This window comes from Acanthaster planci, linkage group LG15, assembly GCF_054643075.1.
Source record: "Acanthaster planci isolate LZ-2023a linkage group LG15, COTS_SCS, whole genome shotgun sequence".
In the NCBI taxonomy this organism is placed as follows: Eukaryota; Metazoa; Echinodermata; class Asteroidea; order Valvatida; family Acanthasteridae; genus Acanthaster; species Acanthaster planci.
The window spans coordinates 12,046,082-12,071,198 of NC_141791.1; the positions used below are offsets into that span (position 1 = coordinate 12,046,082).

General features: G+C 42.2%; 2 protein-coding genes and 1 pseudogene across 9 annotated transcripts; all 3 read left to right on the plus strand.

Moving 5' to 3' along the window:
• The first annotated feature begins 26 nt into the window (after positions 1 to 26).
• On the plus strand, positions 27 to 23,759 carry LOC110981533 (uncharacterized). Of its 8 annotated transcripts, none has more exons than XM_087146893.1 (4): positions 27 to 241; positions 442 to 784; positions 1,157 to 1,244; positions 1,671 to 4,027. In XM_087146893.1, exons 2-4 carry the CDS (start codon positions 663 to 665, stop codon positions 2,871 to 2,873), a joined length of 1,413 nt encoding a protein of 470 aa, XP_087003019.1. In that variant the 5' UTR covers positions 27 to 241; positions 442 to 662; the 3' UTR covers positions 2,874 to 4,027. The 8 variants fall into 8 exon arrangements, with proteins under 8 accessions (XP_087003019.1, XP_087003020.1, XP_087003018.1 ...); XM_087146894.1 differs by having other exon boundaries at positions 470 to 784; XM_087146892.1 differs by having other exon boundaries at positions 580 to 784.
• On the plus strand, positions 5,714 to 11,442 carry LOC147796699 (uncharacterized; annotated as a pseudogene).
• On the plus strand, positions 11,540 to 18,648 carry LOC110981532 (uncharacterized). The gene is made up of 2 exons (XM_022239149.2): positions 11,540 to 12,192; positions 13,863 to 18,648. The coding sequence occupies exon 2, from the start codon at positions 14,168 to 14,170 to the stop codon at positions 16,022 to 16,024; it is 1,857 nt and encodes a 618-aa protein (XP_022094841.2). The 5' UTR covers positions 11,540 to 12,192; positions 13,863 to 14,167; the 3' UTR covers positions 16,025 to 18,648.
• Positions 23,760 to 25,117: the final 1,358 nt, after the last annotated feature.

A 25,117-nucleotide genomic window follows, 5' to 3' on the forward strand; every position in this document is an offset into this window, starting at 1 on the left:
GGATTTTACGCGCGGAATTAGAATAAAAAATATGTTGCTTCCTCGCTTTTGTTCTTTTTGCATACCGCACATTGTTTTGGGCATTTTAAGAGTTTTGTTGTTGAGCGAAAATGCGCGAGTTGTTAATTTCGATCCAACGTCGGCCAGAGTTAGCATCTTATTTCTTGCCAGCCTCTGCTGATAACCTTACGTTTCTGGCAGCCTGCAGCTTACGGGGAGGCATGAGCAAGTCGTCCAAATGGTGAGTTGCAGTTTTAAAATACACATACTTGCAGTACACTTTGATTGGTAAACTACTTTCAGTATGCAGATTGTTGATTAATATTTTCCTGAATATCTTTTTTTTTATTGCGCCAGGAGCGTCACTTTTTGGCGGATACCGGCGCATTATAAGTGTTCTCTATTATAATTTTTATTAAATAAATATTTAATCCGTTGCAGGTATACTTTTTACATGCGCACTTTTTAGACGTGTCCAGCTGGGGCCTCTGTGTGGACGTTTTGCCCAGTGGACTCTCGCTGGAAAGCACCCAACACTGTAGTCCCCCGTGGCATAATGAATTTCATACAATTGCCCAGATATTCAGGGAACAGTCGCCGGAACGCGAGCACTTGGTTTGGTTGGTTCCCGTCCCCTAAGTACAGTCTGCAGACCCCAGTAAATGTACAGTTACGGGGAGCAGTCGTTGCACCGCTCTACAGAACAATGGCGACTTACAGCTCCGACTCTGCAGGTTTACGAGAGGATCGTTTCCCACGAGAAGTGTCTGTTTTCTTCCCAAACGTGAGTGACTGACCAAACCACGAAGATTTGAATTTACTTCAATTCCCACTGAATAAGTAATTTTATGTAGGCCTATATGTATAAACAGTGTAATACTGAGTATCATTAGCCCAGTTGACGTCGTCTACATTGTACACGTACATTGGTCATTGCATTGCGAGTAACGTCGTTAACCTATTTCAATAGGCCTAAACGTCTAGGGGTCCTCCTGCCGTAGCGAAATTTTTCAACCTGTTTTCTCACATCCCGAAATCCCTAAATGCTGTGTTAAAATTACTAATACGCCCACGGACGACGTATTTTGCAGGAAATTTAGTGCAACTCCATGCTTAATTCCATCGACGGTTGTGATTTCAATACCTTTTAATCTATTGTGTGGCAATGCCTGACCTCAGGAAGGAGTACGGCTAGGTTGGCAGGTCTGCTGTCAGAGTGTCGGGCATGGCTACCCAGTGCAACGGTACCTCAGGCATTTCCTTTCAAACAGTGAAACAGTCCCGTGGAATGGCCTCTGTTCCGATGGGCACTCACAAGGTTCAAAAGGAACCCTGGAATGGCCAAATGGAACCGTCTTGTTACCGCTTTTGAGATGCTCCCTAATGTAGATATAATCAACCCAGACTAACACATAATAGCGATTGATGAGAAAGGGATAAGTGAGACAGAAGCGAACAATAGAAAACCCAAAGGGGGAGGGGGAGTTGCTTGCTACTGTTTATCATAAAATTTATCCTTTAGAACAGAGGAGCCTCTTTTGTTCTGATTGCCGTGTGGGGCACAGCTAATGCTCATCGGTCTTGACTTCATAACTCTGTTTTGAGGGCATTGCATTGCCTTTAGATGGTTAGCAGGTGTTTTATAGACCACAGTATTTGTGTTCTTGCAGTTGGATGACGTCCCTTGGGAGAGATCATCTTTTACCACCATGAGTCTGATCAATGAAAGCACCAATGAACATCATCTGCAGGCTCCGCAGTCACAAGCGTTGGTCATTTGCAGCACAGATTTCTCAAAGAAGGGTAATATTCAAAACCAAAGGAGAGACCGAAACAAAGAGAAACGATTTCCTTGTGACATTTGTGGTAAAGCCTTCTCACAGAGATTCATCCTGGTACGACATCGCAGGATCCACACAGGTGAAAAGCCCTTTAAGTGTGAGATTTGTGACAAAGCCTTCTCAGATAAAAGTAACCTTCGTCAACATGCGTGGGTCCATACCAATGAGAAAACAGTTACATGTACTTGCGACATTTGTGACAAAAGCTTCTCAGATGAAAGTAGTTTAGTTCAACATATGAGAGTCCACACCAACGAGAAAACACTTACTTGTGGCGTTTGTGACAAAGGTTTCTCAGATGAAAGTAGCCTGCTTCAACATGCGAGGGTCCACACCATTGAGAAAGCATTTACTTGTGTTGTGTGTGACAAAGGCTTCTCAACAAGAGCTAACCAATTAAAACATACGAGGATGTACCATACAAATGACATGCGGTTTTTTTGTGAAGTGTGTGGCAAAGGCTTCCCACAAAATTGGGGGCTCCATGCTCACATGATGGTCCACTCCAAAAAGAAACCATTTACCTGTGAGGTCTGTGGGAAAGGTTTCTCACATAACTCTTATCTACAAGCTCATTTGAGATTCCACACCAGAGAGAAACCCTTCCCTTGTGGTATTTGTGGCAAAGCCTTTGCAGAGAGAAGCTACCTGCGACGACACACGAGAGTCCACACTAAAGAGAAGCCATTTACTTGTGACATTTGTGGCAGGGGCTTCTCGACGACTGGAAGTCTTAAAGCACACGTTCGAGTCCACACAAAAGAGAAACCATTTCCTTGTGATATCTGTGGCAAAGCCTTTGCTCAAGATTGTAATCTTAAAAGGCACTTGAGCGTCCATAGCAACGAAAAAAGTTTTACTTGTGACATATGTGGCAAAGGCTTCACACGGAAACATACTCTTACAATGCACAACAGGGGCCACGCCGAAGAGAAGCCATTTCCTTGTAAACTCTGTGGTAAAGCTTTCACAGTGAATTCTCGTCTTACCAGACACATGAGGGTCCACATCAGCGAAAAATCATTCATTTAGGACAGTTTTGTTGCAAATGCTTCAGACCAAACAGTAATCTCGAAACTAACACTCACAACTAACAGAAATAAAGAGCCATTTACTCGTGACATTTGTGGCAAACGCTTTCTCGGAGAGAATCATCCTGGTACAATGTGAAAGGATCCACACAGGCCAAAAGTCTTAACGTGTGAAATTTATATGAATTAAATGGAGATAACTTGCTGTGACGTGTGGGTTTATACCAATGAAAAACCGGTTACTTGTGACACTTGTGGCAGAGGATGTTTTCACTGAGGTCCACATCAATGAGAAACCATTTCCTTGTGATTTTGGATAACGAGCTCAGGAGACGACTGTAAACCTGTACATTGTATTTCCACCATCACCTATTAAATGTATTTCATGTAATTTTTTTACTGTCATGTAAAGTGCCGATATCACTGTTTCATTGCTTCGTAAAAATGCCGGTAAATTGTTCAACACTTCAGTCTTTGTCAGCCGTCCAAACCTAGCATGTTGCCATATGTTGTTTGAAGAATATGCGTGCGGAGATGTTTACATAAACTTTGAAAAAAAAAATCGAATTTAACACTGTCAGTGGCTGTTTTGTCATAGTGCTATACGGTCGTTTCATGATAGTGCGCCACTAAGAGTTTGCAACGCGTTGGCCAATCACAGTGCGCGAAATTTGTCGGCGCTATACGCGTTTGGAAAGGGTCGACAAATTTTGCGCGTTATGATTGGCCAACGGGTTGCAAACTCTTGGTGGCGCGCTATTGTGAATCGCCCGTATTGCAGAAGAAACCAACAATAGTCATTTTGAATGTTGAGGAGACAGCTTTAGTTTTACACCGAAAATGCCTAGTAGCACCTTCAAGCCACAGATTCTCTCCTTCCAATATGTTCACACACGGTCACGGATGGATAAACAATCATTCTTTCTGGACATTGAGACAAATAGGGCTGGGGATCAAGTTGCAGTTGGACATGCCAGCACGCATGGAAATCCTATTGAGTTATCCCTCCCTCCTGTTTGTAATGAACAGACCAGATGTGTTATTAATGATGTGCAATAGTGACATGGTGGCGACCTATGTGATGTATTTGTACTGCCATCTCCCTTGAACACCTCGTGTCTGAATAAATTCAGGGTCAAGAGCCATTTTACTGGATTCTGGCTTCAATAAGATTCAGTACGTGAAGGGTTCAATCATATGTACTTTCTTGGAATACTGTAATGCACTTCATATTGAATCTTTAAATTTTGGGTACGAGCAAACTTAGTCATCACCGATACTCTCTTCTCTGTAGTCAACCGAACAATCTTGGACAGTAACTTTATGAGCAAACTACGTAGGCCTACTACACATGCTTTTTGTATAGTCCTAAAACCTATACAAAATAAATAATTGTGACCATCAAGAGATATAATAATTTATCTGACTGCATTATGAACCGACCAAGAAAAGTGTTGTACACATGTATATACCTGCGACACGGGGGCAGGGAATTGGCGCATACGTGTATTTCACTTGGTCTCACAACCAAGGCTCAAATAAGCATACATATATATATACATAGATCTGAAGGATGCTTGCAACCTCTTTTGGGAACGGAATCAGTGGAGGGGGCACTCCAGCCCAAGCTCTCCAAAAAGGGGGGTGGCAAAATGCTTGTCTTTAATTATAAGTATAAAGGATGTAAATGTATTTCTCTGGGTGATCCAGTTTTGCGTCACAAACTGTGTAATTTTCAAATGAATCTTGCAGGACAAAAGCAACCATCTCAGATGGAGGTTGAAGTAACCGCCCATCAGAACCGCATAATACGTGATTGCACTTCTGTGAATCCTTCACGTGTGAAGACTTTGGCACAAGTATTCATGTTATTGTATCTAACTATTATGACTCTGAACAATGTAATCACCTGTTGAAAGTAACGAAAGGAATAATTTTTTTCATGAACATTAATACTGTAGAAATGAAGTTTTTCTCTTTCTGCTACTAACCATTTCATAACTGGACTCTGACTTGGCTTGGACTTGACAATTCGGACTCATCTGGACTTGGACAAAATAGGACTCAGACATAGCTCGGACCTTCATAAACTCGGCTCCAATGAACTACATCACTGAGTTTATTGGGAACTTCAGATGGCAGAGGCCAAATTTTCGTTGGCAGCAGCGTCTAGGTTCACAAAAGATCCCAGAGCAATGAGAAACAAATGTACTTGTTGCCTCTGCTTGATGAGGAGGCGACTAAAATAATTGAACCATCATCTGCCAGATAGTGGAAGGTATTCAATTTGGACTACCTCGTCGACCATTATGAAACCAGACAACCGGGGCGGAGGGTTTTATATTGTTAAAATATCTTTCAAGCAGGTCCTCCAAATGGAAGAGGGGTTCCGCCTCATCGCCCCCACCCCCCAAAAAAGAGCACAACAATTTTTTTCAATTATGAAAAGATGTAATCTGGCAGTTGACAGGCATCCGTTTTCAACTTTTGCCTGAAGTGTAAATAAATGCTTAATCCGTCGCATGTATAATTATTTGCTTTACTTATACAGACGTGTTCAGCTGGTTAACACCTAATACTGAACGTCTTCTACCATTCATGAAACAGTCGTCGGTATGCGAGTACTTCGTTTGATTGGTTCCCGATCCCTACATAGTCCCCAGACGTCAGTGATGTTTGGGGCCGGTCGAGTCAATGAGCGCCGCGCGTACTGTACTTACACGTACGAAGCATAGGACAACGCTAATGCAAGCTGCTGCTCGACACTGTAGCTTTTCACCAGGGTCGGGTCGTTTCCCCACTTCAAGGAGAAATTTCAGTTTTCTGTCTAAACGTAAGTGAATCTACCCACGAATATCTGAATCTTTAATTCGGAAAGAGTTCCATAAACGGACGCCGCTTGACACACTGCGCTCTAAACCATGTGTTACTGGTCAGAAAGCATGATGGAGCTAGTACAAGTACAGTACAAGGGTTCATCATGTCATGACCATCATGACCATAAGCACCCTGTTCCTATAATAAGGAAACAAAGTCCATTTTCTCAAACTAACTATCATTTGACCTTAAGGAGCCACTACTCAATCCTGATAGGCCTAGTTTGGCAAAAGACAACCGCACAGTCGAATCACGCCATTTTGTTTTTCGTCTGGTTACCCGACTCGGGCTTTTTGGATTCATGAAAACAAATCTCCATCCAGGTCAGGGCACCAGACTACATTTGCTTTTAAATTTTTGTCGTTCACAGCTACATGTAGGATGCCGTTTTACCCAAAAATTTCTCTCAAAAACCAAAAGTCCTGTTCTCTTTTCTTTCTGATATGAAAGAAGATATCACCAACAACTTGTTTAGATAAGTTATTTCGAAAAAGTAGAATTTGCTTTCTTATAATACTAGGAACAGAGTGCTAAAGGTAATGAACCCAGCTACAAGTACTATGGGGCAGCGCAGACATCCGGTAGTTTCACAAAAAATACGGGTAGCAACCACACCGTGCCGGTGAAAACAACTGCAACGAGCATGCGCATACGTGCAGATCAAAGAATAAAGATTCAACCCGACCCTCGCACTGGCTGGTGCGTGGGTACATCGCCAAGATCGCTGTTTTCTCCGGCGCAGTATGATCTGCTGCCATCTTGTTTTCACGTAGACTCGAGTAAAAAAAGATGGCGGCCTCCATACTTCGCGAAAATTATTGGTTTTTCTTTGTGAATCTGGAGAAGATTTCAATGTTTCTCTTGCACAGTGACAGGTCTCAGGGGCCACACAAAATTTTCAATGTTTTTTAAATTTCGACTTTTTTCGAAATGGTGGGTGGGGCAAAGAATAAAAGGAAAATTGAAATTCATTTTTATTAGCCCATATTAAAATCTAGAAAAAAATCTTGTTTTTGCTTCTGACAGCTTATAGGCCGAGGTCTGAGTGGGGAATACATGTACATGTAATTACTGGCGTCCGTATTTGGAACTCCTCCCCTTCAATACAGGCGATTCACAGTAGCGCGCCTCCAAGAGTTTGAAACACATTTGCCAATCATGATGTGTGAAATCTGTCGACCAATGTCTGTTTGGAGAGGGTCGACAGATTTGGCGCATTGTGATTGGTCGATGCATTGCAAACTCTTGGTGGCTCAATATTGTGAATCGCCCATATTCCCACTGATAGTATACATGTACATATAATGTATGTACCGCAGGGGTCGAACCATTCCGGTATGACATGAAAGGATCCACACAGATGAAAGTCTTAACTTATGGAATTTGTTTTAATTAAATGGCGAGAACTTGCTATGACATGCGACGGGGTTATACCAATGAGAAAAACATTTACCTGTGATACTTGTGGCAGAGGGAGGATTTTTTTTCACTGAGATCCACATCAATGAGAAACCATTTCCTTGTGATTTTGGATAACAAGCTCATGAGACGACTGTAAACCTGTACATCGTATTTCCACCATCATCTATTAAATAGTCAGCTGTTTGGTCTGTGTTGATGTTGAAGTTGACAATAATTTGAAACCAGGCCTTTAGGTATTGTTTTATGGTTGTTCAACAATATTCTTTTTGTGTACAGGAAACCATTCATATGATAAAAACTTGTGAAAATGTGACAAGTATAACGTTGCTCGAGTGGAACTCAACTTACACAGGACAATTACTAAGACGCGCAGTGGTTTTAACTGGTGAAAGAGATTATCACTTCTTACAAATGTGCCCCGTACTTCTTGCAGACTGGCTCCATTAGGGCTCGAACGAAGACCATTTCATTATTTTTTACTGTCATGTAAAATGCTGATATCACTGTTTTATTGGAAAGCTCCCCAGCTTCGTAAAAGTATAGGTATGTAGTTTTTCAACACTTCATTTTTTGTCAGCCGTCCACACCTTGCATGTTGCCATATGTTGTTTGAAGAATATCCGTGGTTTCGAAAAAAAAATCGAATTTAATACTCTCAGCCAGTTGCTGTTATCTCCCATGGACACCAATAAAACCTTTACAGGTCGTGTAGCGTCGAGTCCGATCGTCAAGTACAAGCCACATAACCTCGAATTAAATTGGTGAACACAAAAATACATGTACATGTATAGACCAACTTGTAGAAATTTTCCGATGATATTATTTAAAGAGCGTGTCCCAGAGAGTGGATATAGTCAGGAATACAGCTACTGTTACATCACAAACAGTCTGGTGAGACTCCATAATCCATAATAGCCCTCTATGATGTGGGATGTGTAATGGGGTACCGACTAATTGTGACCCTAATTTGTTGAGTCTTAGCCTCTCAGACTAGTTCATACAGTACATGAATGTGTGGCTCAGCTGCGAATTCCGTGGCAACATTCCTTTGGGCGGCTCCATGCATTTTGGAGTATATGTTGCCTGTCAAAACGTTCCTTAGAAATAGTCTGCTGAAGGAAGCCTATCGGTCCAATTATTTTTACCACAAGTTTCACCTGTCTTACATACGACAGCACGTCACCCAGTTACCAGCAATGCAGATTTCCTGTAATCTGATGGAACTATTGTTAAAGTTACCCTTGGAAGCAAGGCTCTTTCAAGCGTGTGTTCGTATCCATTCTGTTTTCGATGAAATGCTCTGATAGGCATGAATGCCTAGTGGAACTGTATCACAGGAAGGTCTTTTCCATAGAAAGGTCTCTGTTCAAATGGGCACTCACAACTTCACAAGGTTCAAAAGGAACACTGGATTGCCAACTTTTGAGACACTCCCCAATGCAAGTATAACCAATCCAGGCAAACTCATAATGGCAATTTATGAGAAAGTGATGATTACATGTAATCCTGAAGAGTATAACAGAAAAACCAGAAGGGGAAGAGAGTTGCTCTCTACAATCTATCTGAAAATTTGTCCTGTAGAACAGTTGAGCCACCTTTGTTCTGGTTGCTGCGTTGGGCAGAGCTAGTGCTCATTGGTCTTGACTTCACAAGTCTGTTTGGAGGGCACTGCTTCGAGATGGTTAATAAACAGATATTTTATAGATCACAAAATTTGTGTTCCTACATGTACAGTTGGATGAAGTTCCTTGCAACAGATCATCTTTTGCCACCATGAGTCAGATCAGTGAAAGCACCGATAAACATCAACTGCAGGCTTTGCAATCACAAGCATTGGTAATATGTGGCAAAGGTTTCTCAAAGAAGGATAATCATCAAAGCCAAAGGAGAGACCGAAACAAAGAGAAACGATTTCCTTGTGACATTTGTGGTAAAGCTTTCTCACAGAGATTCATCGTGGTACGACATCGCATGATTCACACTGGTGAGAAGCCATTTACCTGTAAGATTTGTGGCAGAGGCTTCGTAGGTAAAGGTAACCTGCGTCAACATGCGTGGGTCCATTTCAAAGAGAAAACATTTATTTGCAGCATTTGTGACAAACGCTTCTCAGATGGAAGTAGCTTGCTTCAACATGCAAGTGTCCAAACTAAGGAGCAAACATTTACTTGTGGCATTTGTGACAAAGGCTTCTCAGATAAAAGTAACCTGCTTCAACATGCGAGGGTCCACACCAATGGGAAAGCACTAACATGTGTCATCTGTGACAAAGGTTTCTCAAGAAAAGCTAATCTATTAAAACATACGAGGGTCTGCTACACCAATGACGTGCAGTTTTATTGTGATGTGTGTGGCAAAGGCTTCCTAAAAAGTCGGGGGGCTGCATGCTCACATGATGGTCCACTCCAAAGTGAAGCCATTTACCTGTGATGTCTGTGGCAAAGGTTTCTCAGAAGAATCTAATCTGCAAGCTCACTTTAGGTTCCACACCAGAGAGAGACCATATCCTTGTGTAAGTTGTGATATTTGTGGCAAAGCCTTTGCAGAGAGAAGTTACCTGCGACGACATACGAGAGTCCACTCTAAAGAGAAGCCATTTGCTTGTGACATTTGTGGCAGGAGCTTCTCCACGACTGGAAGTCTTAAAGCACACGTTCGAGTCCACACGAAAGAGAGACCATTTCCTTGTGACATCTGTGGCAAAGCTTTTGCTCAGGATCGTAATCTTAAAAGGCACTTGAGTGTCCATACTCACGAAAAAAGGTTTACTTGTGACATACGTGGCAAAGGCTACACACGGAAATATACTCTTACAATGCACATCAAGGGCCACGGCAAAGAGAAGCCATTTCCTTGTAAAATCTGTGGCAAAGCTTTCACAATGAATAATGGTCGTACCAGACACAGGAGGGTTCACAGCAACGAAAAACCTTTTATGTGAGACATTTTTGTCGTGTACTTACGAAACTTACACAAGAATACACATGAATAAGGAGCCTGTTTTTTGTGACATTTGTGGCAAACACTTCGGAGTGAACCATCCTGGTACAACATTGAGACGACTAACACTGACTGAAAAAGTCTACCACAGGAGGCAAATCCAAAGCCTCACCTGTGGTTCCATGTGCAGACCAAATCACGTTTTGTTTGCCGTCAGTTTCTCAGCTATTTTATATAACAGGTTTTGCCCTTACCCAACGTATATTAATAGATAGTTTTCTAATAGCTGATAGTTTTCTCAGCTATTAGAGCATTTCGTGGCACGTGAACTGGATGGTTTGTATTCAAAGAGGATAGAAACTAGCGGAACTGCCAGCGTGCATTTCTGAAAGTACACGGGACTCTTTAAATCGCATTTCTGCAATGAAGTGTTTTTAGGTGATGGGTCCTCGTTAGTGAATATGAAAATTGAAAGGGAAATGAAAAAATGAGGAGATGATGAGCTTATACGATATGTGTGTAAAAACTTGTATTTTTCCTGAAGTAGAGATATTTTTCGCTGTTTCTTACCTAAAGACAGCTAATTGCAGCCCTGTCGCCAGCTTCAGGCATTAACGGGGAAGGGGGGGGGGAACAGTACAGGGGGCCACATGACCGTGAACCGTGATAGTTTTCATGCTTATCCACCGCCGGCTAACTGGTCTTCAGTCCTATTCCAATCAGGAAAGCAGCCACTTATAGATTGTGCCAGAGCGGAGCAACGTCGGAACCTTATTTGAGGACGCTTGCTTTGAACACTTGCTCTATGCTTCGAAGCAACCTCTTTGCGGTCGTTGTGTCATTCAGGAAACAGTCGTCGGCATATGAGCGCAGCCCACATGTTTCCTTCACGCCTTCCTCAGTTTGGTTTTGCTTATTGTTCAGGGCGTACACTGGAACGCCAGTGAGTTTTTGTGATAGAAACGAAACGTTTGATGGATTATTTTGTGAGTCAACATCTCTTAAGTAATCAGGTGCATGTATGCAGTAGCCTTTTTCAACCAGTGAAAATTTCCTTTCTTCGTGCAAATCAAATCATGATATTCTTGCAATTGGGGTTTTCCCAAGAACGTGAAACACATAAATATGAAGCCAGCGTTGATTAAGGCCATCCTGATGGTCGTAAGCTTGCAAAAGTTGTTTAAAGCCAGATTCACGAACTTAAAAATCAGGTTCGCTGTGATTTTATTCTGTCACAGCAATATACATTGCTTAACCGAAAGTGCATTTGATATTCGAATAGTGTAGGGTTTATTGGTGTCGATGTAATCACTTTATGATACATGTATGCCAAGAAGGAACGATACTCACTGTAATGAAGCTGTTGCATGAAACGCAACAGCTTCATTACAGTGAGTATCGTTATTTTACAGTCTCTTTTAAAAAACTTCTGCACGTTTGCTTGATCTTGTGTGTCGTTACAAATGTCCATTGCGAATATATAATGTGGGGTATATCTTCAGGAAGACCCCAACACGAAATATTTTCAACGGTTTATGTTGTACTTTGTTTGCAAGACGCAGTGCGGCGTCTCCATGTGAGACTATGGCATGCGCAAACATCGAACACTATACCAGCACGAAATGGGAGAGAGGGGTACCCCCCAACAAGACCAATCCCTATACAAACTCCAGTCTGTCGTCACTTAGCACATCCCCCCTAGATGTCTGAAAAGAATTCCTGAGGTACCAGTATAACAATGACCAACACAAAGGCGGGGGGGGGGTTGTCTCCACCTCATTATCTTGCACATATGAAGCTTCATATGTCGAACACTGGCCACGGCTCTCCATTGCTCCCTCTTTTAATCAGAATTCGAAGCCGTATCGCGGGAGACAAGACCAGATTACGGCTACCCCTGTCATGGGCCGCCCCATAAAACCCCATGTATCAACTAAATTGATACACCAGCAGTGCTGGGTTAACGTGGGTGAACCTATGTGCCAGCTGTCGAGTTAATTGATCCCCATTATATAAAACTATTGAGGTCAATGGCAAGATGGAGTCGCCGTTGTTGGAAGGATTTCTTTCTCTTCCCAAATGTAAGTGAACTCATGGTGAATTAGCTGTATGATCGACCATGGCACCACCGCCATTTGACTCATTACCTCTTCCTGAAACATGCAGTGGGTGCATCAGACAATTTTAGGATTATTTGGGGTGCAGTGAGGGTATTGATGGTAGTATATCACACGTTCTTGCAGCTTTCTGCCTCCACAGATTCAGCCATTTGCGAGTTATTTTGAATAAAATCGTGTGCACTGAGTTATCTGACTGTACATAAACATAACGATTTGAATTCCCTAGGCTAAAGACACTGTTTCTATACCTCGTGATTCGGGGCAAGCTTTCGCATAGCGACCACCATCTCTGGAATGGACTGGTTCCCTTGTGCCCTTCGTATCCATTGAGAACAGTGTACATGTTCTGTTGCAAGGCGTCTCTTATGTAACTAAGCAAAACCTTGCCCCGAATCACGAGGTATAGCAGCAGTGGTTTTAGTCGGGAAAATTCAAGTTATGTTCACGTGAATTTAAAGAACTCTGCGAACAGATTTGGGTCAAAGTTAATTTGCAGAAGGCTTATTGCAAAGGTTACCCCACTTGCAATCCATTGAGAACAGTGTACATGTTCTGTTGCAAGGCGTATCTTATGTAACTAAGCAAAAGCTTGCCCCGAATCACAAGTTATAACAACAGTGGTTTTAGTAAGGAGAATTCAAGTTGTTATGTTTACGTGAATTTACAGAACTCAGTGTACCGGATTTGGGTCAAAGTCGCAAAAGGCTTATTACATGTCCTTCATGCTAGTAGGAAACCCATTAACAAGGCCCCCTTATTCTTTCGTCGATATTTGGCGTTTGATCCCTTCTTTACTCCTAAATTAGAAAGAATATCCAATGACGAAATCGAATAACTACTTTTGTTTTTCGAATGCTCATGTGAGGAATCGTTGCATTTAAAAACGAATTTAATTTGGCCATGTGTAACATGGAAAGACTTTTTGCCGAAATTGGCCGGCGGAACACGTAGTAGTATCACGCAATTAGCAAGGGGCAAGTCTCCCATTCACGTTGTGCCTTAAACAACAAACGTCACGATCTTCTCTGCCGAACTCGTTTGCTCGAGGAAGACGGTAATTCGATACGTGTAGGTGTACGATACACAAAGACCAGTGTTCCCGTTGTGACTGCTCCGGTTCCAGAGGAACACTGTAATTAGTAGAACGTCTATTATTTTATTTGTCACCACAAAGGACAATATCAATAAATACACAAAAAGAACAAGATGACAAGAGCTGAGAAAGTGAACTTTAATCACTGTTATGTTACCAGCAACGTTCTGAGCAGCGTATGTGTCCAACATAAGAGTCTCACGGACTGTTCCCTTAGACCAGTGAAACATTCCAACATAACCTTGTAACGTTCCGAAAGATGGGTCCAACGGAACGTTTCTGTTTGTACTGTTGAGATGTTCCGTAATGCTAATTTAATCTACATAATTATGTACTCCACCCTGCCACATAGGAATTTGTTTTTGGTTCCTGCTAAAGCAGACAGTAAAACTCAAACGTAGGAGGAGGTTCACGCGCTAAATTTTACCCTACAAAACAGAGAAACGGCAGCCACTCATGTGGTTGGTGCGCAGTGGTCTGGACATCATTATCCTGTTTTGGTTTAACTTGTTTTGTATGTGTTTACTTCTGTTAATAGAGTGGCTGCAAAGTCTTTAAGAGAGGTCCTTTTCAACAAGAGTGAGTCGGTTCAGTGAAAGCTCCAACGAACCTCAAGAAGAGACACTGCAACCACAGGCATTTGTTACTTGTGGCAAGGGCTTTTATCACAGTGGCAGTTTTCAGTCCCGCGAGAGTCCATATTGAAGAGAAGCCATTTAACATGACAGGCTTCCCGGAAATGGTCACCTTCAAAAACACATAAGGGTCCACATCGATGAGACGCCGTTGACTTGGGACACCTGTGGCAGAGGTTTCTTTCTGATAGGCTACTTACCGACGCACATGAGGATGAACACCGAAGAAAAACCATTTCTTTGTGGTATTTGTGGCAGGGCTTTCCCGAAGGAAAGTGACCTTATGGGACATACGAGGGTCCACACGGATGAGAAACCATTTATTTGTGACATTTGTGGAAAAGCCTTTTCCAACAAAAATTACTTTGAGCTACATATGAGGGTTCACACAAACGAAAAACCATTTCCTTCTTACATTGCCGGCAAATCCTTTTCACGCAGAAGTAACATGCGACGTCATACGAAGGTCCACACAAAAGAGAAACCATTTCGAGGTGGCATTTATAATAAAACCTCAGAGAATGGTGTCCTGCGACGTCATATGGGGCTGCACAAGGAAGAAAAACAATTTCCCTGTGACTTTTGTGGCAAAAGATTCACACGGAAGTTTAATCTTCAAAGACACGTGATGGTCCACACCAAAGAGAAACCGTTTACTTGTGACATCTGTGGCAGTGGGTTTTCCCAGAAAAGCAACTTATCAATCCACAAGAAACGCCATACCAAAAAGGAACCGTTGCCTTGCGATAGTAGCTTCAAAAACCTTTCAGACAGACGTTACAAACGACGTCATACGAGGACCCATACAGCAGAGGAATTATCTTGTGAAACATGCTTCTCGCAGAATTATCATCTGAAAAGACACATAGGGGTGCAAGCTGAAGAGAAACAGTTTTCTTGTGACATTTGTGGGAAAGCTTTCTCAAACATAAATTACCTGAGACGACACACGAGGGTCCACACAAACGAGAAACCCTTTCCTTGTCCCATTTGTGGCAAAGCCTTCTCACACGGAAGTAATATGAGACGTCATACGAAGATCCACACCACAGAGAAGCCATTCCTTGGTGGCATTTGTGACAAAACCTCAGAGAATGGTGTCCTGCGACATCCTACGAGAGTACATGCAAGAGGAAAATCCTTTTCTTGTGACATTTGTGGCAAAGGTTTCACACGGTACTTTAATCTTCAAAGACACTTTTGGGTCCATTCTAAAAAGAAACCGTTTACATGTGACATCTGTGGCAGAGGTTTCTCCCAGGATAGCAACTTATCACAGCACATGACGCTCCACGCTGATAAGAAACCATTTTCTTGTGACCTTTGTGGCAAGGCCTTCTCAAACAAAAATTACCTTAAGCAGCATACGAGGGTCCACACTGGAGAGAAACCATTTCCATGTCATATTTGTGGCAAAGCTTTCTCACACAAGTATAACATGCAACGTCATACAAAGGTTCACACAACGGAGAAACCATTTCCTGGTGGCACATGTGGCAAAACGTTCTCGGAGAGTAATGTTCAACGACATTATAGGAGGGTTCACACAAAAGGAAAAACCTTTCTATGTGACATTTGTGGCAGAAAATTCACGCGGTATTTTAATCTTCAAAGACACATTAGGCTCCATACCAAAAAAAGACCGTATTCCTGTCACCTCCGTGGCAGAGGTTTCTCCCAGAATAGTAAATTATCAAAATGCATGAGAGTCTACAGAGGACAGAAACTGTTTTCTTGTGACAGTTGTGGCAGAGTATTTTCACGGTATTTCAACCTTCAAAGACACATGAAAGTCCACACCAAAAAGAAACTGTTTACTTGTGGCATCTGTGGCAGAGGTTTCTCCCAGAAAAGCAACTCATCAGAACACAAGAATGTTGTCACTGATGAGAAATCCGTTTCCTGTAGCGTTTGTAGCAAAGCCCTCTCAAACGGAAATTATCATGGGCGAGGAAAGAGAACACCATTTCCATGTGGCATTTGTGGCAAATCTTTTGCGCTGAATTCTACTCTTAAAAGACACACAAAAGTCCACACCACCGAAATACCTTCCTATTACTTGTGACGTCGGTGGTAAAGGTTTCCCTCAAGAGTGATAATCTTCAAACACTCGTAAGGATCCGTACCAAAGAGAAACTGTTCACTTATGTATGGCAGAGCTTTCTCTGGAAATAGCCATTAATTAACGCACTCGAGGATCCACACTGGATATAGACCTTTTACCCGATGTGACATTTGTGACAAACGCTTCGTTTAGGATATTCAAATTGAAACCCACGGGAGAGTACACACGAATTTAAAATCGTGACTTGTATGTGTATGAGAGTTAAAGCTGTAAGAGAAACCATTAACAGTACATGTATGTTTGTGACACATGTTCTCAATAAATTGTACTCTTGAAAGACACATAAGAGTCCATATCAGAGAAACTTTTTAGTGACGAAGAATTGTAACTTCAGAGAATACGGGACAGTTCACCTCAACTAAAAGCCAGGTATCAAATGAAGTTTTTAAATACACGTAGAGTATTAGGTTCTAGTAGGCAGTGTTTGAATGTTTCTAAATTTTTCAGACTGTGACTTTTGTTTAGTGCGCAAGGGCTCACATGTGTTCTTTTTTATTTACTGATTTACTTATAATTTCTTTTTATAAAGGAAAAAGAGGGAATTTGAACAAGTTTTAACTACCATGCCGGATCACATTTTCGCACTACGTTTCCGCAAAATTGAGAATACTTCGATTGGGCAAATTTCGCTGCTGATATTTTGCGACATTAAAATTTGGTTTTCTTTACCGCTGTCGTGTATGTCTGAAGTATGAACCGGCCTCTAGTGGTGTATTGGTACAAGAACAGATGGAGAGCCAACGGGGACCATCCCACCATCCCCAGGATCAAAAGTATTTTGAAAATATTGGAAACCGAATACATGTACCTTCCAAAAGCGCGAGGAAGCAGGAAAATGTAGTCTCAACTGTGATCCACCTGGCAAGGCATGGAGGGGTATATAAACTGTTGGACTTCCCTAATCGAGACGATTTGAAAAAATATGTTCTGGATCTGCCCTGGCTTGCGGACATCACTTTGGAGCCATGAGTTGAATTCGATAATCCAGTGAAAGGTTTCAGCTCAGACTGAAATGGGTTTTGCCTGTCTTTGCAACAGGCGGATGGGTTGCGAGATAGAACATCAATGTCTTAGACCTTCTTCACGGGGAACCACTTTTTATCTTCCCCAATTGTATCGTTCAGTTCTGTGTATAAATTTGTTCTGTGGTGCGAGATTTCTCAGTTGCAAACCTCAATTCCTGTCTTATTTGCCTTATTTGTGTACATTCAGATATGAGTTATGGTGGCAAATTTCAAATTATTCTAAATAAAAATGTGATATCTATTTTGCAGTTGTATATTTGCTCTTAGATTTCCCAATAAGCCATTTGCCATTTGGTACGCTGAGTTATGTGACTGCACCTAAAGAACGATTTGAATTCCCCAGTCTAGAGACACTGTTGCTATACCTCGTGATTCGGGGCAAGCTTTCGCATAGCGACCACCATCTCTGGATCAATGGGCTGGTTCCTTTGTGCCCTTCTTATCCATTGAGAACAGTGTACATGTTCTGTTGCAAGGCGTCTCTTATGTAACTAAGCAAAAGCTTGCCCCGAATCACGAGGTATAGCAGCAGTGGTTTTAGTCGGGAAAATTCAAGTTATGTTCACGCGAATTTAAAGAACTCAGTGAACAGATTTGGGTCAAGGTTAATTCGCAAAAGGCTTATTGCAAAGGTTACCCCACTTTCAATACAAGGACAACCTCCAGGAAATCTCTCGCACATTTATTGTAAATTAAAACACCTTTGAACGTGCATTTTATTTCAGATACACGCAATACTTAAGGTTTATAATTGAAGGAACTGTGTTCTGAAGTTTTTAAAAGCCCTTTTTTATACTCTTCTGTACTAACGAAGACTAATGAAACCTTTTGGAGTCAAGAACAACTCCATTGATGTATTTGTTCGAGCCTTCGTGATAACAGTTTGCTTTATTGCTGTGATTTCTATGGACAAGACACACTTCACTTTGTATGTTTTCATGTTCAAATGTTCAACCCTAAATTGTTCCTTGAAATCGTTTCTGAGATAAGGTTGCTTGCTGTCATGTTGACATAGTTTTCGACAGAGAAATCGCAACAGTAAAGTATGAAAAATACAAACGTATCACAGTACTGCGTGGGGGTATTTATTGCTGTCGTCTGTTCCAAGGCAGCAAATTTTTGGATTCCGACTGAGCCTATCGGGAAAGCCGTCATTGAAACTGTTTTCTGAACGGCATCTTGAGGACCAGCGTCCGTCCGCGAAACAGTCGTCGGCATATGAATGTAGCATGCAGGCCCACTGCGCGCCAGCAACGCGACGACAGTGACGCGACAGGAGCAGTACGCATTGCAAGGTCAGTTTGATGGCAAGACGGTGACTCGTTGCTGTGTACGAAGTATTCTCCTCCCGAAGCTGGTAAATGAACTCCTGTTGAAACCATGACAGCACCGCCTGAGGCTTGACCGCCATTGAGAAATGAAGTGGGTGTTGAAAACGCTTTCGCGATTATTTTGGATGAAATGTGAATGGTTCGATTGGGGTATTGCCAAAGGGCACGGACCAACTGCTCCCCTGGAACATGTTGACGTGTTCCCACAGTTCGGTAAATACTGGAGCCTTTTACCATGTTGCCACGAAACAACCATGACCGCATGCCACGATTGTACAATACATGGCGTTTATGTTAGAAGTGAATAAAAATCCGTTTAGGCCAGTGCTTCTATACCAGCTGTTGGGCTCAGTTCGTCCATGGAGGAAGGTTTGCAGGCTTCACATCACTTCCATAGCTGTCTGCCTCTATAGATCAAGCAGGGTTTTATGCTATGCCCATATTACAATAAGCACGAAACCTGTAAATTCTGTTGTCAGTACGAGGGCCGGGCCTTGACTTGTAAACACAAGGCAACGTTTTGTCTTTGACTTCTGCCAGTTTCATCAGATGCAATTTCGCCAGGATGTTCTCTGTAAAAGGGTTTGGTCAGAATAGCTAATCACTCATACTCGTGCTTGGGTTTCATCAATGCTGTATTAACCATGTGCTCATGACCGGTATTACTCTCCCCAATTTCTTTTCCGTTGGATTAGGTGCATGTTTTGGTTGCAAAACAAGTCCAAGCCCCCTCCTCTTTGCTGTATCTGCAAACGAAATTCCTAGGTGAACAACAAATGGCTCCCCTCCACTGTTCCTGGTTCTTTCTTCAGAGACTTGTGAGTGTACATGTAAGTAATAGTTAGCGAGATGACACGGACTGTATCCGCATCTTGGAGTGCCTGCAGGTCTGGCTTAGCCTTGTATTCCTGGATTTACATCAAAGCAACAGGGTACTCACTTGTCCATAAATGCTTGATCAATTTTTCAGTTATAAAAAAGTGCACCGTTCAGTTCACATAATTCAAAAAAGATCTCAAACAGTGTTCGTACATGGAAAAATACAGAGATAGAAAGTGATTCTAAGAAAAATTCATTTCCTGGTTTTTTAAATTTTAATCGATCCTTCACAATTAGAATATTGCCCATGAGATCAAAATCAAACAACCTTTCTAAAAGTTTGTTTAAAAAAATTAGCAACAATACGCATGGAAGAAATGAAATAATATTGTAACAGATCAACTGTTTCAATAAAACACTATTTAAACTGTTTCTGACACGTTATGGACCCACTCTTGTAGGCAATGTTACGGACAGATATGGCATCGTAGCTTCCACGAAAAATTCGTCCTTGCCGAGTGAATACGCCTCAGTCCTCAAAACATGTTTGTTTCTGGGGATTATATGCACCACCGTGATGCGTGTTGGTTTTCAGTCCATGCCTGATTCCGTGGCTGGAGGTTTTCCTCCCAACCGTTACCTCCTGTCTCCTCGTTGCTGGTGTGGTTGGTTATGGGTCGTATGGCGACCGCCTGAGGCGCCCTTGTATGTCATAGGCTCAGTCACGCTTAATGACTTTTTGTATCATACATTGCCTTCATTGCACAGTGCCTTTTGAACATGTCCGTATGAAATTTGCGCTTTATAAGTGAATAAATGTTATTTTTCCAAACGTATGTTACAAAGCAACTCATATGGAATTCGTGGCAGACTACCGGTACTCGGTCATGAAGCAATAGGCTATTTGAACACGGGAGTGCCAAAAACTACTTTCATGGTACAGATTTCTTTTGCCGTTTACTCCACCTTGTAACTATTCTGTTCCAAAAGGAGTGTGGCACAGATTTATTTTCACCAACGACATGCATGTATGCCCTAGGACAGGGGGACCAGAGTGTGGCGCTGGGGGTGTAAGCCTCTGCCCTTTACTAAAACAATAAATAAACGGAAGAAAAAGAGATTGTGTCAGAAATGGAATGCAAGTTTATTTTCAAAATGACGGAGATCAGACAAAGATAACAAAGGGAACAGTTGGACAGCATTTTACATGATCATTAAAAGATAAAAAAATGAGTTTAATTCCAATGACGACAATTAAGCATGGTTTCCCAGCACATTAACCCTAACCCTCCTCAATCCTCCAACAGGTGAAGGATTCAGGAGGGTTAGGGTTAAAAGTGAACATTCAACATGTTCATTGTCATAGGCTTTTCCTGTTTCTAGTGGAATTTTTTATCCTAAGGAATGTTTCTTTGGAGCATTGAAACGGTCCAAAACAATAGTCTCACTTCCGATGGCATATATATATACAGACTGAAATTCAGAAGGAACGTGAAAACTTCCCCAGGAAAGTTCCAACAGAACGTTCCTATTTGTATTTTAAGATGAACCGTGGTGCAAATCCAAAGGCCAATTTGTGATGATCCGTTACCGAGGTTAGTCGGTGTAGTTTTTTTTTCCATTGAACAGAAAAACACTCTTCTTGTTGGGTGTATGTGGAACCCAATATTCTTGATTTCACCATGGTATACTTGTAAACTCCTTTAATATCGTTTCTCTATGTGCTTATTCCTGTTCTTATAGTTGCTAGAAGCCCCTTGCAAGAGGTCCTTTTCAGCAACAGTTCGGCATGTCACTGACAGCTCCAACTATTAACAAGAAACACTACACCCGTAAAGCGTTTATGATTTGTGGCAGAGGCTTTTTAACGGAATGGAACTGTGGAACAGCAAGAGAGGCCATGACAGGGAAGCCGTTCATTTGTGACTTTTGTGCACAACGTTTCTCATGGAAGGCTCTCTGAAGAAGACAACGAAGGACCACACCAGAGAGAAGCTGTTTACTTGTGACGTATTGCAAAGATTTCTCGGAATAGTGTTATTTACAGACACACACGAAAATGCACACTGGAGAGACACCCTTTACTTGTGACATTTGTGGCAGTAGCTTTTCACGGAGATCTACGTTACAAACACACATGAGGATACACACTGGAGAGAAACGCTTTACTTGCGACATTTGTGGCAGTGGCTTCTCACGGAAATCTACATTACAAATACACATGAGGATACACACTGGAGAGAAACCCTTTTCTTGTGACGTTTGTGGCACTGGTTTCTCACACAAATCTACGTTACAAACACACATGAGGATACATACTGGAGAGAAACCCTTTACTTGTGACATTTGTGGCCGTGGCTTCTCACAGAAATCTACGTTAGAATCACACATGAGGATCCACACTGGAGAGAAACCCTTTACCTGTGACATTTGTGGCAGTGGTTTCTCTCAGAAATCTACATTAGAAATACACATGAGGATACACACTGGAGAGAAACCCTTTTCTTGTGACGTTTGTGGCACTGGTTTCTCACACAAATCTGCGTTACAAGCACACAGGAGGATACACACTGGAGAGAAACCCTTTACTTGTGACATTTGTGGCAGTAGCTTTTCACGGAAATCTACGTTACAAACACACAGGAGGAAACACACTGGAGAGAAACCCTTTACTTGTGACATTTGTGGCAGTGACTTCTCACAAATATGTACATTACGGAGACACATGAGGATACACACTGGAGAGACACCCTTTATTTGTGACGTTTGTGGCAGTAGCTTTTCACATAAATCTACGTTACAAAAACACATGAGGATCCACACTGGAGAGAAACCCTTTACTTGTGACATTTGTGGCCATGGCTTCTCACAGAAATCTACGTTAGAATCACACATGAGGATACACACTGGAGAGAAACCCTTTACCTGTGACATTTGTGGCAGTAGCTTCTCGCAGAAATCTACATTAGAAATACACATGAGGATACACACTGGAGAGAAACCCTTTTCTTGTGACGTTTGTGGCACTGGTTTCTCACACAAATCTGCGTTACAAGCACACAGGAGGATACACACTGGAGAGAAACCCTTTACTTGTGACGTTTGTGGCAGTAGCTTTTCACGGAAATCTACGTTACAAACACACTCGAGGAAACACACTGGAGAGAAACCCTTTACTTGTGACATTTGTGGCAGTGACTTCTCACAGAAATCTACGCTACAGAGACACATGAGGATACACACTGGAGAGAAACCCTTTACTTGTGACGTCTGTGGCAGTAGCTTTTCACATAAATCTACGTTACAAAAACACATGAGGATACACACTGGAGAGAAACCCTTTACTTGTGACATTTGTGGCCGTGGCTTCTCACATAAATCTACATTAGAATCACACATGAGGACACACACTGGAGAGAAACCCTTTACCTGTGACATTTGTGGCAGTGGCTTCTCGCAGAAATCTACATTAGAAATACACATGAGGATACACACTGGAGAGAAACCCTTTTCTTGTGACGTTTGTGGCACTAGTTTCTCACACAAATCTGCGTTACAAGCACACAGGAGGATACACACTGGAGAGACACCCTTTACTTGTGACGTTTGTGGCACTGGTTTCTCACACAAATCTGCGTTACAAACACACATGAGGATACACACCGGAGAGAAACCCTTTACTTGTGACATTTGTGGCAGTGACTTCTCACAGAAATCTACGCTACGGAGACACATGAGGATACACACTGGAGAGAAACCCTTTATTTGTGACGTCTGTGGCAGTAGCTTTTCACATAAATCTACGTTACAAAAACACATGAGGATACACACTGGAGAGAAACCCTTTACTTGTGACATTTGTGGCCGTGGCTTCTCACATAAATCTACATTAGAATCACACATGAGGACACACACTGGAGAGAAACCCTTTACTTGTGACATTTGTGGCAGTGGCTTCTCGCAGAAATCTACATTAGAAATACACATGAGGATACACACTGGAGAGAAACCCTTTTCCTGTGACGTTTGTGGCATTGGTTTCTCACACAAATCTGCGTTACAAACACACAGGAGGATACACACTGGAGAGAAACCCTTTTCTTGTGACATTTGTGGCAGTAGCTTTTCACGGAAATCTACGTTACAAACACACTCGAGGAAACACACTGGAGAGAAACCCTTTACTTGTGACATTTGTGGCAGTCACTTCTCACAGAAATGTACTCTACGGAGACACATGAGGATACACTGTGGAGAGAAACCCTTTATTTGTGACGTTTGTGGCAGTGACTTTTCACATAAATCTACGTTTCAAACACACATGAGGGTCCACACTAGAGAGAAACCCTTGTGACATTTGTGGCAGTAGATTTTCACGGAAATTTACGTTAGAAGCACACATGAGGATACACACTGGAGAGAACTATTCGTTTGTGACATTTGTGGCAGTGGCTTCCACTAAACTGTTACTTACGAATACACATGAGGAAACTCACCGGAGAGGAACCATTTGCTTGTACTTGTGGCAAAGCCTTCAGATACCTAACTGGCCTTCGTCAACATAGGAGTGTACACATGACAGAAAGACCATTTGCTTGTGACATTTGCGGGAAAGCCTTTAAGCATGGTAGCACTCTGCGACTTTATACATAGGATCCACACAAATGAGAAACTGTTTCCTGGTCTAAGTTGTGGCAAACGATTCCGACAGGAGGCTCAATTGCGAACCAACATGGTGATCCACACCGATGAGAAACCACTTCCTTCTAAAATAGTAATCTCACACAACACATGAGGATCCACACAAAAGAGAAACCGTATATTTGTGACATTTGCGGCAAAACCTGTAGAAACAGCAGTACTCTGCGACTTCATACAAGGATCCACACAAATGAGAAACCTCTTCGTTGTCTTTGTTGTGGCAGTTTTATTGTGACAGTTGTGGCAGAGTATTCTCACGGTATTTTAACCTTCAATGACACATGAAAGTCCACACCAAAGGGAAACTGTTTACTTGTGGCATCAGTGGCAGAGCTTTCTCCCAGAAAAGCAACTCATCACAACACAAGAGTGCCCTCAATGATGAGAAATTAGTTTCCTGTGGCGTTTGTAGCAAAGCCCTCTCAAACGGAAATTACCATGGGCGAGGGAAGAGAACACGTTTCCATGTGGCATCTGTGGCAAATATTTCGCGCTGAATTCTACTCTTAAAAGACACACAATAGTCCACACCACCAAAATACTCTCCTGTTACTTATGAGGTATGTTGCGAAGGTTTCCCTCAATAAGGGTCCACACCAAAGAGAAACCGTTTACTTTTCTATGGCAGAGGTTATTTCTCGGGATAACCATTTATTAACACACACGAGGGTCCACACTGGAGGTAAACCGTTTACCCGATGTGACAATTGTGACAAACGCTTCGTTTAGGATAGTGAAATGAAACCCACGGGAGAGTACAGACGAATTTAAAATCGTGACTTATATGTATATGACAGTTAAAAGCTGTAAGAGAAACCTTTAACAGTACATGTATGTTTGTGACCCTAACCCTCTTAACGGCTTTTTCACTAGCCGTGAGTACCATCGTCAGTAGCATAGTGGCCGCCGCGAGAGCTGCCGGAACCGACCCCAGCACCTGAACCAAAACCACAGAGTAAAGGAAGCATGACAGACTGGATAAAACGGCAATTTTGGAATTTGGCTAACGTATTGAAGAAACTCGGGTTGAAAGCTTTAGGCGCTTTGCCGGAAAAAAAAATTGGCAGTATTTTAGGGTGGTTATTCAACGTGGCGAGTAAAGCGGTTGGTTGGATCGCAAATCACGTGTTGACCTTAATTGTTTTTAGCGGTACGTT